Below are 12,565 nucleotides of genomic sequence, written 5' to 3'. Positions count from 1 at the left end.
TTTTCGTCCGGTTGGGGAAAGGGTTATCGTGAAGATAACAGTGTCTAATTACATGTCAACTGTGTTGCATTCCTTGGGTCGCACAATGTAACTCGCTCTCGTAACCGAGAGGTAGATGCCGAGTTAGTTTAATTTGTCGGCTTATTTTCAGTACTTTGTTCCTTCAAGTGGAAGATAATCTACTTGCCTCTGTGGGAAAAAAAAATTAATATTTCCGGCCTCCAGGTGATGTTAACGTGCTCTACATGTGGGACTGTTGATAGTGTTGTGATGTCCTGGGAGAAAGTTCTCGTTTATTCAAGACATGTTTCATAATTATGGCATGAAAGGCGCCCTCTGATTAGTTTGCATAAATCATTTGACCAAGAAAAATGTCCAATTGAATTGGATTCCATTTGGAAGATGTTGTTTCCTATCATGTTGTGTGGAATAATAGTGAAACCTTGGCCTGTCACGCTGTGTGAAAGAAACTCACTGATAATATTTACTTAAATCATTCCATTGTTTTTCAGTTTGTTTATTTCCTTACTTTTATCTGTCAACTTTCATCAGCTTTTCGTTGTCTTTTGTCTTAAGTAGATAAATGCCTGGGGGTCATCTTAAGTGCTGTTATCGCAATAATGTCTTTTTCAAGATTTCTGTTCTGCTTTCTGTTACTCGCATAAAAGATATTCTTCTTCTTGTTCAGTATGATAATTCCTGAATACTTTCAAAAAGAGTGCACTTTTTTTCTTTTAGAATATAGATGTTTCTTAATATTTTTTGAAATTTCATTGATTTAGTAGTTGATTATTCCATTGCAGCATGTGGTGTTTTTATAAACACATGTCAGATTTTGTCACGTCAAATATCTTTGAGCGCTGTAAACTGACCAGTCCGCTTTCAGATTTTTTCTCTATTCTCCCAACTGTTCCTCTTAATATTTATCTTCATTTAGTGTTGAGAACTTGGTGGTGCATCTCAGCACAATTTTTTCGTAGGTTTTGTTTTATTCTTTCGTATTGTGCTCGTGATGAGAAAGATAATAGAAAAACTTTTTGTTGAATGTCGGTAACTCTGCCTGCGGTTTCCTTCTCATTCCTTTTGTTAATGCAGCTGTGGCTGCAATGAAATCCTATTTGACTTTACTTCCTCAACTTTCCTTGATTCCTACGTGACCTGAACACCCACGCGATACACGTAGGGTAAACTTTTGATCCTTGACTGATATAAAAAATTATTATTCTTTCTTCTATCGCGCTGAAATGAATATTATCGATCTTGACTTCAACATTCGTTAGTCACTGTACAGACGAAACTGGAGTTGCAGTTGTTGTCTTTCTTGAGCTGGTCAAGGCCGATAAAACTCGTCCTTGCGGCCCACGCATCAGCATTAAAATCCTTAACTGATCTTATTTCTTTGAAAGGAAAGTTGTTTAGAAATGGTTTACTTGTTTTTCTGCGTTGATCACTTCTTTACTTCCCATTACTTGAATGTTTTACTTTGCACCCGTGAGGGGAGGAGAATTTAACTCCTTTTTTTTCTTCTAATTCGTCTAAGATGGAATTTTTGTGGATTTGTTCTGGTGAATTTAACTTCCATTCCACCCTTTCCTTCCTTTAAAATGGACTATTTCTGCACTCACTTATGCTAAGCTTCTTGTGGCTATTCTCCTACAGGCCCTTGTGGTTCCGTTTTCACCACGTACAACTATCACATGTTTGTTACCTAAAGCCCAATCAGTACTTTCCGCCATTCGTACCCTTGCGTAACACGTATCCATTGTTAATCATTCATCTTATTTCCCATTTAGATGGCATGCCACTAGGTCCCCCTGTCTTCATTCAACACCTGACGAATTGCGAGATCATAGAGAACAGCGCCGCCAGATTTGAATGCAAGGTTAGCGGTAACCCTGAACCGGAAGTGGAATGGTATAAAGACGGGAAGCTACTGAAGGAAAGTAAACAGCTCACATTCCTATACGATGACAACGACAACTGTAAACTTATCATCACTAAGGGAACTGCAGCCGACGCAGGCGAATACACGGTAGTAGCCAAGAATCCTCACGGTAAAGTATCGAGTAGCGCACGATTGCTAATCGACACGGGTTCAACGGACGATGAAACCGCGAGCGACTCCGAACTCTCTGAACCGTCTGGCTCTGAAGCTGAGGAGAGAACAATGACTCCAAAAGAGGAAAAGATTACGAAGTACTACACTGTTCAAGATGAGCTCGGCAAAGGTCGCTTTGGTGTTGTGTGCAAGTGCATTGACAATAAAACTGGCCGCGCCTATGCAGCCAAGTTCATCAAATGTACTGCGCCCAAGGACAGACAAGACGTCATACACGAAGCAGAGATCATGAGTTCTGTTCGGCACAGGCGGCTTCTTCGGCTTCAAGATTTCTTCCAGACACCCACGGAGATGATACTTGTCATGGATCTCGTCACGGGTGGAGAGCTGTTTGAGAAGGTGGTAGAAGATGAGTTCATCTCGGAGATAGAAGTGTCGCATTACATGAAACAGATATTGGAAGGTGTTCAGCACTTGCATCAGCGAGAGGTTCTCCATTTAGATCTCAAACCCGAAAACATCATGCTTATTAGACCGGAAAGTAAACAAATCAAGCTTATTGACTTCGGCCTGGCGAGGAAGTACAACCCGAAGGAAAACCTCAAGGTAATGTTTGGAACACCAGAATTTGTCGCCCCAGAAGTCATTACATACGAGCGAATTACACCTGCCACGGACTTATGGTCTATTGGAGTCATAGCATATATTCTGCTGAGTGGTTTATCGCCTTTTATGGGGGATACTGATGCAGAGACCCTGACGAATGTCCAACTGGCGGAGTGGGACTTTGACGATCCTGTCTTTGATGATATCTCAGATGAAGCGAAAGACTTCATCAGTGGTCTTCTTGTGCTTAAAGCAAACAAAAGGAGTACGGTCGATCAATTACTTAAACATCGCTGGTTCACCATCAAGAAGGACAAAGGGAAGAAACTGAAAACCGATCGTCTTAAAGCATTCACCGCGCGAAGGAAATGGAGGCGAGCCATCACCGCGATCCGAAGCACGAACTTTTTGAGCCGGATTCTCGGAAGTCGGGGATCCGATGATAAGAAGAGCAGCGGCGGTGGAGGGGGTGGATTGTTAGCCCGAGTCAAAGCAATGCATGCTGCCGGTATACAAGGTTCGGAAGGGGGTGTCCCCCCGGCGTCGTCTCCTTTCCTATCACCTGCCTCAGCAGCTTTCAGCACCAGTAACAGCTTCACATCAGTAACAGTAACAGAAAGAACGCAAACGCAGGGAGAGACAACTGTTACAGAGAAAGAGACAGTGACTGTTACCAAAGACGGACAAACAACTGTTGAAGAAAAAGAAACTACAACAAGAATCGGCGAAACCACACAGCAAGAAAACAAAACCGAAGAAGTCGATAATGGTTAGCGTCAATTTGTCGTCAGAAAATTTCATCGTAAATGAAAGTTTAACTGAAGAAGAGAGAGATAATCGAAGATGTAGTCATGATCGTGAAAATTGTTTTACGCATCGTTATATCATAAGTCTTGTTCTAATTTCATTTTGTTTTGCAGGTCACACGTAAGTACACTACTAATCAGGAGTGCTATACTTCAGTTATTAATTATAATACAGTTAATATCGACAAATATATTTCTAGTTAAGGTCGTTTCCGATGACTAACTGGAAGGAAGTGGAAACTTATATCGGCTTCCTGCACTGTTGCCAAATAATTAAGCTTCGGCGAAGGGTTTTTTCCGTTGATCACAAAACAATTTCTCGTGAATGAAAGGCAATTTCTGGCTGCTTAAACTGCGAAAATTATGTTATTCAATCACCTCGCAAACCTAAAGTCATAACAAAATATTTTGTTTTAATTTTTCGGCCATTATTTCGCATGAAAAGTGATTGCTGTGTGTTTTTTTCTGCTGTCATGGTTGGATCCTTGTTCGTTTATAGTTCTTACTCCGAAGTTAGTCTGGGCTACCTGTGGAGATTTGTTTCGTCCTTTTCAAAGAGGACCTTTAAGACGTTGAAGTTAAAAATCTTAAGCTGTGGACTTATTTAACCCGCGTAACTAACACGAAATTGTGAAAGAAAAAGGTTCTGTCAAAGGCCAACTTAAAGGAAAGCCACGGCATTTGTTGAAAAAAATTAGTGTGAATTCTTGTAATTCTTGTCGAGAAAGATTAATTTAAAGGTGAAAGAGACTGTAGGATAGAATTCCGTATATGGCAATCTCGCTGTTCTCGAACAAAGTGTTGAAAATAGCTCAAATATACGTTCAAAGCATTAATTCGCCAGCAGGGTGTACTACTAAATCCACTCTTATTTTTTATTCCTAATATTTCTGTATCTGAACTACACAAATTAAAGCTATTTCAAGTCCTTCTATTCTACGACAATAAGACATATCACATTCTTTTCACGCTTTATCATCTAAATTACAAACTGTTTTGTTATCTCAGAAAGGACCATTGGTTAAAATTAACTGTGTGTCATACACAGGATACTAAAGAACTCCAAGTTATGCTTTGCATGGATTGTTTTTCTCATAAAAACGAGTATTAGCGCCGTTCGAGTTTAAGTACAAAGGATCATACGGATTATGTCTTACAGCTAACAGAAAATTAATCAAGATATTCCACACAGACATGTTTGTTTGCGTGCAGATTGTTGCGTGACATGCAAATCATGTAGACGTCGTGCTGTTGTCGGATTTTGAATAAAACACTTGGTTGAAGTTATCTTCATTCTTGGTATTTGTTTGGTGGAGTTAATCTACTTCAATACCTCGTTAAGATTTTTAGTTTTCTTTGGCGGTCTTCTTCGTATGTACGCAACGGCAACATGGCTAACGATGCCAGTAAGTGACATTTTTATATTCCTTTCCAAGGCGTTAACCATGTTAGCAAACTTTTTCACTACTCGGTTTGTTATTCGTAATATCTGTGTTGTCTTCTTTGTATTTTAAGGAAACTTCTTTTCCGAATTTTCTTAAGTTAATCGTAACATTTTGAAAGAAATCTCGTGTTAGTCGTTTGAACATGATTTTCATGTGGTGTTCGTACAAGATCCCTAAAGTTTTTTATCCTTGGGTTGGTTTTTTTCTTCAAAGATACTTCCGCTCAACTTGGATCTTTTAAATGTTTTGTCCTTTTTTTTTTTTTTGCAGTAATATTTCATTCATTACTTTGCCTTCTAATCCGATACGTGTATAACCGCTAGTATGACATGGTTTTAGAAAAACATTAGAAAAGGGGAAAAAATAATGTGTTCATCAGAACGATTAATTAAAATCCTTTTGGTCTTACTTCAATTGTGATAGTCATCGGCAAAATATTGAAGCACTGCTTTAAACCATTGATATCAAGAGGAAATTATTGTCAAATGTAACATTGTAGGACGATATAACTAGTTGCAAAACCAGAACGAATGATTTATGCTGAAGAAGTTCCTTTGGCTGTATGGTTGATTTATATTTTGTGTGAGAGTTCTCGAGTGAATCGTTTTTCTTGTTCAATTGAGACTACTCCTCTCTTGCTACGCTTTGACATTTTCTCTTACAGTTTAATAACACGTGTAGAACCTTCACTCAGTGCATCTGCGGAGTATTTAAATAACAAGATGTTACCAATCTGCTCCACATGCTAAATATTTAAAATACTTTGAAATCCTAAAGTGTGATCAAGTATATCTTGGTTTTTAATTATTTTCTGATGTTCTGTGCTTTACTCTGTTAGTAAACGGGTTTAATCTGTTATTTCATGGAGGCAGAATTGTTTCCAAAAGGGGTCGCGTATGTTTCCTGCGTTGAAAGTTGGATCATAGGCTTTGAGCGATGATAGGAGCTGTTGTTTCCATCACTCTTCAGTTAGTCGATTCGAAACGTACTATTAGCAGCAGTTATTATATAAGAGGTTAAGGTCATCTATAATAAGGTGTTGTATACAATAATGCACTTGTATTCCACTGGTGAAGTAATTTTGTAACTAACCTGGTGGGGTTGAGTGGCCGAATAGAATCTAGTTTATCTTTAACAATTCAACAGACCAGAGGTTTTGTTTCTGGAAGAAATGTTTCTGACCATTGTTCTAGTAATATGTTAGTTAAACTGGACACTTTGATGACTTAAGACAAATTATTGATGAAGAAGAGAAATTGAAAAGAAAAGTAAACGTTAACTGAGGATCTTTTCTCTACTTGAATGTAGTCCTTTTCAAGAAAAACTAGATTAAAACTAGATTAGCAGCACTGTCAAGAAAGGAAACGTGGCGTTAACTCTGCATTAAAAGCCAATTCGCAGTCAGTTCAGTCGCGCGATTCTGGGGTAAAAACCGTGATAAAAAAAAAAAATTATCAACTTCACTCAAGTGTATGCTCAAGCCTGGTTTTCGCTTCAGTGTAACCCAGGAGCGCATAAAAACGTTGAACAACACAAGTGGCAGCATTCACGTACTTGCGGTTGTTCATTGTTTCTGTGTGATCTTGTGCCTGCTCTTTTACTTTGTAGAAAGCGACAACCAGGTTGAATTACATTTTAGTGTCTTAGTGTCTTTCTTGTGATAACAACTGTAGGTAAGACGGGCGGTCTTGGAGGAGCAGCCAACACTCCACAAGCCATCGCTAAGCGCTATTCCACTGGTGGAGTGGCACTTAAACTGGAAAATGTCGACAAGTTTTGGGGAATAAAGCACGAAATAGCAAAGTAAGGGAATTTTTTTATCTGACTTTAACCATACAATTGGTTCATTTGCTTTAACGCGCACGATAACATTTGGTTACCTTGGAATTCTTCACCATTCAGTTATTCTGCAGTAACCTTATGTAAATGCTTTTGTTTCACCCTAGGGGTCGTTTCTCAGTTATAAAGCGCTGCTTAGACGCCAAAACAAAGAAACCTTTTGTAGCGAAAATAATCAAATATGACGACGACACAGACCGCGAAGATACTCTTCAGGAATTTGACATCCATCGAAGCATCAAAGGAGACAAAGTCGTTATGTTGCGAGATGCATTCCTCGTGAGGAGATATCTTGTCCTTGTTATGGACATGTAAGTTGTTTCAAGGACTACGTTTATTGGATCATATTTTATTTAAGTTCAGGAGTTTCAACATGCTCTGACTGTTTTCGTTTTCCTTTGTATCAAAGGCTGGAGGGACAAGATATCCTAAGCTTTGTTGGATCAAAACCCAGGCCGAGTGAGGAAGACATCTGTTTTGTAATTCGACCTTTGCTTGATGTAGTGAATTATCTTCATGGCCAGCAGATTGTTCACTTAGACATAAGGGTAAGTTAATAAAGCAGCTTATTTTAGGTCGATATTGTATTTTGCATTTTTCTTTTTCTTTTTCTTTTTTTTTTTCATTTCCTTGTTTAAAGACAAGTTTTCCTACCGCTGCCTTGCCTCTATGTTTCCGATCAAAAATTTTCATTTCGTACTTCGTGTTCAGTTTTTTATTCTTCGGTGCCTTTTCTTTGTTGTCTGCCCACAAACATTCCTGACATAAATTCCCATTTCATCTCCTCCATTTTATTCTAATTGCCTGCCGGCAAGTGAGTGGAGGTTTGCATAAGTCAGTGTTAGTGATTTTAATGTTCACGTCCTATCCCACCCATACAATATCAGTGATGGATATCCAACCAACCTAATGACTATATTTTAAATTTTGTTTCCCTTTGGAAGAAGGGTTTTTACAACCAGCTTGTCTGAGTTTACTACTCTCTTAATTTTTTAATACAGCCTGCAAACATTTTCATTGCCAAGAGTAACCTGGGTGTGAAACTTATCGATTACGGAAGTGCACGCCGCATCAAGAACTGGAAGGAAGGTGACATGCTGGCCATTGTTAGTTATGTTGCATTCACAGGTGAGTTGAACGAGTTAAAATCCTCTTTTGTAAGATAGAGTGACATCAGGGTTTAGTGCCTACTGCGCATGCGATACTTAAGTAATCAAACTACATAAAAATAGAATATGAAAGGTAAGATAAGATACGAAATAAGTAATAGACAACATATAGGGAATTGGAGAACAAGCAATGAATCAAACTCAAACTCAAGTGATCAAATGCAATCACCGTTATCAGTGCAAGCGTAAGCTCAAGCGAAGGTCACTTGAACCAGTTTTTATTTGATGAACTTTTCCTCCCATTTTGGATGGACCTTCACTCTGACCGCGATAAGACTAGTTGGTGATAACCTAGTTGCGGTGTATTTATTTGATCAATTGATTTGTTTCCAGCTCCAGAGCTGCTGGACTTCGCTCCCGTCAGTGGACCAGCAGACATGTGGAGCATTGGTGTTCTCATCTACGCTCTGTGAGTGAAACGGTTATCACTTTTTATTATAACTATTAGATATTATTAATTCGTAACAATTACCTATCTCACTTGAATTATAGTTAAAGAAAGCGAACTGCAGTACTAGAATGATTTTGAAAACAGTTAACATTCAAAAGTCGCGATCCCAGAACAACATCAGGACACTTTTAATCTCTGAATAATAATTCTTTTGAAACGCCCCTTTCCTATACCAGGACCCTTTACGCCCTAATACCGGTATGCATATTCTCCATACTGTCCTCCATACACTTCCCAAGGTGCTGACAAGGAGAATTTGTTTACTAATCAAGAGTTTCTTTAGTTGGTGATCATTTCCTTTATTCTCCTGACCTAAATGTTTGATTCAAGGGTGATATTGTAAGGAGAAATTAGAAGCTAGTTACTCCTAGGCCTAGGGGTCAAAGGGGGAAAAGAAAAGGAAAAACAATCTTTACAACGCCGGTTCGCATCAAAGATCCCCTCAGGTTTTACACTAAGGACAAATGTCCAGAAAATTATTATCACCTATAGCTAAACTCCATCACGGTAATCACCAATACTGTCACGCAAATGTTATTTGAAAGTAGTAGTGTTGTGTCGCCTTAAGACTAACGAATGAATGAAGGTCTGGAAGTAAACAAAGCTGAAGACTTGCTTAGATTGTAAACCTCATTTTTGTATATTTATGTTTTCTCTTTTAGCATAAGTGGAATGCTGCCTTTCTCCGTGGAAACGAAGGATGACGAAGACGAAGATGAAAAACTTGGTGAGGCGATCAAGAGGGGTAAATGGTCTTTTGACTCCAAAGCATTTCAACGCAACACCTCAGAAGTAAAGGATCTGATCACTTCTCTACTTTCTAAGGACGCCAAGTAAGTCACAATCAATAATCAATGATCAGTCTGCTAAACCGTTTGGAATGCATTAGTTTAAACTTAAGTGTAAATTTCGTAGTTTTTACTTTAATTTTAAATAGCCCAGGATTACAATAAGTAGAGCAAGTAAAGTAAGCAAAACTATATTTCTCTCTCTCTTTCTCTCTCCCTCTCTCTCTGTTATTGTTGTATTTAGTACGGGCGTTGAACCCTTTCACTCTTAATATTTTTTACATAAGTGGGTGTTTCATCAAGATGAATTACTCATTGATTTCCTTGTCCATACTCGTCATCTGTTAGTTGGATAATGTATGAATAGTTCGAGATGTTGCAAGTTCATCTTCCGTGGGTGTTATTTGTTCTCGCTTTGACAGGACAAGTAATTCACTTCTTTTGTGGATGACAAAGTTATTTTTTTTTCTTTTCCATTCACAACCAGAAAACGTCCCACCGCAGAAGAGGCTGCGAAACATCCCTGGCTGATGGTAAGTTCCTAAAAAAAGACTTTTTACATTGAATTATACTTGACCAATGCTTAGTTCTTATTAACCGAGCGGGAGGTCTGTATGGGAGAATCTTGACCGAGGTCGCCCATACAGACCGACCTAGCTCGGTGAATAAGATGATTATTATATGGCTGTCTTAGATGCCGATTTTTTATATTCTTTGTACCTTTTTTTTTTTTTTTTTTTTAGACGGATCTAGATGGGAAAATTTAGACCGCTTTCAATGTTGATTTCAGCCAATCAAATTCGTGAATTCGATAGTTCCCAGTCCTTGTGAGACAGCCATGTAATGATAAGAAATATTAAACTTGAAATTATCTACAGAAAGTGTTAGTGGGAACAATCCTCGCATCATGCGACATGCGTTTTCCTTCAGTTCAATCTTAAGTTATTTTATCGTTCCCTTCTGCGACATCCTTTTATCATCTTGCCAAATATCTAATTGAGTGCATTTTATTCACTTCAAATAATAGCGTTCATTCTTTTGCTAGGGCGATAACATGCAGAAACGTCGTTCAAGTGACGTGGTGAGCTCCAAGCTCAAAGATCTGAGCCAGAAACTTCTGTTAAAGGTTTGTTATTCCGTAAACGTATATCACTTGACATAAGCTACATTCAGCAATCAATTTCCACAACAAGATCTACTCAAAATTTTCTGCAAACGAATTGATTTTCTTTATCTTCATGAAACTCCCCTTTGAAGAGGAAAGGATCATATGTCACCTCTCTTGTATGGCGTCTTTCGCAGTGTGATGTCACAAATTTCTTTCTTTTGATTTTATCAAATCCCTTGAAAAATTTCTCGAGTTTAGCCGTTAAACTAAATCACAGCAGATGGGAAGATTTGTAAAGTCGTGCATAGAGTATCTTATTAAAAAACGTTTTTGAGTGAGAAATAATAACGTATTTGTTGACCACAGGACAAGGAAGATGTTGTGTCAGCGTCCTGTGTCCTAAAAACCTTCAACGAGGATCCTTACGGCTCTCCAGACTCAGATGAGGAATAGTTCTGGGTACCTGACCTGTGTATCGACATAAAAGGATACAAAGCGGCACGCGTCTGTGCCAAGATCAACTAGCTAGTTCTGAATAACAATAACGCCTTGTAAACTTAGAGAGCGATTTCAAACATTTCGATTAAGTAAATTTAATAATGATTTTTTTTACAATCATTTTCAATATTTTTCTTTAGACGTTTTGGTCCACGAAAGAGTATTTATTTTTGTAGGGAATATTTTTGTGGTAATGTTATAATCCAAATATGCGTTTTTTACTAGTAACCTGAAGCAAGTCATTGCTTTATGATGCATTTTAGTAGTAAATGCTTTTGCACATTATTCCTCTTCGTTCTATTTGTTTATGAAATGAAAGTAGATATATTACAATTTAGACAAAAGAGTTAAGTTACAACATGAAAGAGTGCTTCTATTGTTTAAGGCAAACTCATTAATCAGACATAATTGTCGTGATTTCACTATGGAATTGCCATTTTAGTATTTCTGTTCAGACAAACATTTGCAAGTGAAATAAAACACGTTTCAAATAGTTCTGTCCTTTTCCTTTCGACAAAGAAAACAATCAAAATAATAAAACAACAAAACCTCACTGCTCACCTTGAGAAGCTAACCCTTCTTTTTTAAACCATTAACAAAACTTTGCGCATGAATAGTGAAACAATAGAAATTCGTTAATGAACTTTTGGTAACTTGGAAGAACAACGAGCTAAAACGGGTATTCAAACTCCTTAACAAAGTTCTATTTAGATGTGCAGAGGAGATTTTTTCGGCCCACAAAAGAGCTGCGGTAGCTTTGATAATCAAAGAGGATTTTCTCGGCTCACAAAAGAGCTGTAGCTTTGACACTTGCATACAATGCATAGCTAATCACACTCTTTCTAACGAGCTGTAGACTGTCCAAAAAGAGCGTGATCGGCCCTGTATTGTATCCAAGTTTCAAAGCTACAGCTGCTTTGTGAGCCGAGAAAATCCTCTCTGAAAATTAAAACAATAGAACTTTGTTTATGGTTGATATCTCTGCAAAAAAAAGAGACAATTTATAGCTCGTTAAAAAGAACGTGATCAGCTGTGTGTTGCATTCAAGTTTCAAAGCTACAGCTCTTTTGTGAGCCAAGAAACTCCTCTGAATATTAAAACAATAGAAGTTCGCTAATAGCTTTTGATTTATCTGGAAGAACCAGCAGCAAAATTATCGTTTTCCTATTCAGAGAGAATTCGTAGAAATATAGGCGCATATAAAGAAACTCCTGGAAAATTTATAGCTCGTTAGAAAGAACGTGATTAGCTGTGTAATATGTGCAAGTGTCAAAGCTACAGCTCTTTTGTGGGCTGAGAAACTCTTCTCTGAATATCAAACCGATAGAAATTCGTTAATGAGCTTTTGGTTTATCTGGAAGAACCAGCAGCAAAATGCTATTGTTTTACTATTCAGAGAGGATTCGTAGAGATAGAGACGTATATCAACGAACTCCTAGGCAATTTGTTGCTCATTGGAAAGAGCGTGATGAGCTGTGTATTGTGTGCAATAGTCCATTTTACAGTTGTGTGCTTGGTTGCCAAACCTTTGAATAGGAGTGAGGCTAGGGTTGAGCTTGTTATGATACAAACCTTCCTGCCTTTCAAATGTAAATCACTATGTTATGCTAAGTAGATACAGGTCTCTATCACAACAAGGTCACCTTCAGCCTCACTCTGAATCAAAGGCTTGGCAACTAAGTACACAACTGTAAAATGGCCTATTGTCAAAGCTACAGCTCTTTTGTGGGCCGTGAAACTCCTTTCTGAATACTAAAACAATAGAAATTCGTTGATGAGCTTTTCGTTAGTCTTGA

At 38.1% G+C, this 12,565-nt stretch overlaps 1 protein-coding gene across 5 annotated transcripts in view; it reads left to right on the top strand.

The window, feature by feature from the left end:
* LOC111338391 (obscurin-like) overlaps nucleotides 1-11,262 on the top strand; it is a 115,173-nt gene extending 103,911 nt beyond the window's left edge. For 4 of the 5 annotated variants that reach the window (XM_088745740.1, XM_088745738.1, XM_022944879.2 and 1 more), the window contains 10 exons: nucleotides 1,794-3,434; nucleotides 6,590-6,719; nucleotides 6,863-7,066; nucleotides 7,165-7,303; nucleotides 7,757-7,883; nucleotides 8,258-8,333; nucleotides 9,038-9,208; nucleotides 9,651-9,696; nucleotides 10,209-10,289; nucleotides 10,638-11,262. In XM_088745740.1, the coding sequence (XP_088601866.1) occupies nucleotides 1,794-3,434; nucleotides 6,590-6,719; nucleotides 6,863-7,066; nucleotides 7,165-7,303; nucleotides 7,757-7,883; nucleotides 8,258-8,333; nucleotides 9,038-9,208; nucleotides 9,651-9,696; nucleotides 10,209-10,289; nucleotides 10,638-10,724 (2,702 nt within the window). In that variant the 3' untranslated portion in view covers nucleotides 10,725-11,262. The remainder of the gene's footprint in view (nucleotides 1-1,793; nucleotides 3,435-6,589; nucleotides 6,720-6,862; nucleotides 7,067-7,164; nucleotides 7,304-7,756; nucleotides 7,884-8,257; nucleotides 8,334-9,037; nucleotides 9,209-9,650; nucleotides 9,697-10,208; nucleotides 10,290-10,637) is intronic. The other variant, XM_088745739.1, reaches the window with a different exon arrangement.
* Nucleotides 11,263-12,565: the final 1,303 nt, after the last annotated feature.

This window comes from Stylophora pistillata, chromosome 14 (assembly GCF_964205215.1).
Source record: "Stylophora pistillata chromosome 14, jaStyPist1.2, whole genome shotgun sequence".
Lineage (NCBI taxonomy): Eukaryota > Metazoa > Cnidaria > Anthozoa > Scleractinia > Pocilloporidae > Stylophora > Stylophora pistillata.
The sequence above is the reverse complement of the archived record's forward strand: the minus strand, read 5'-3'. Positions and strand labels throughout refer to the sequence as shown.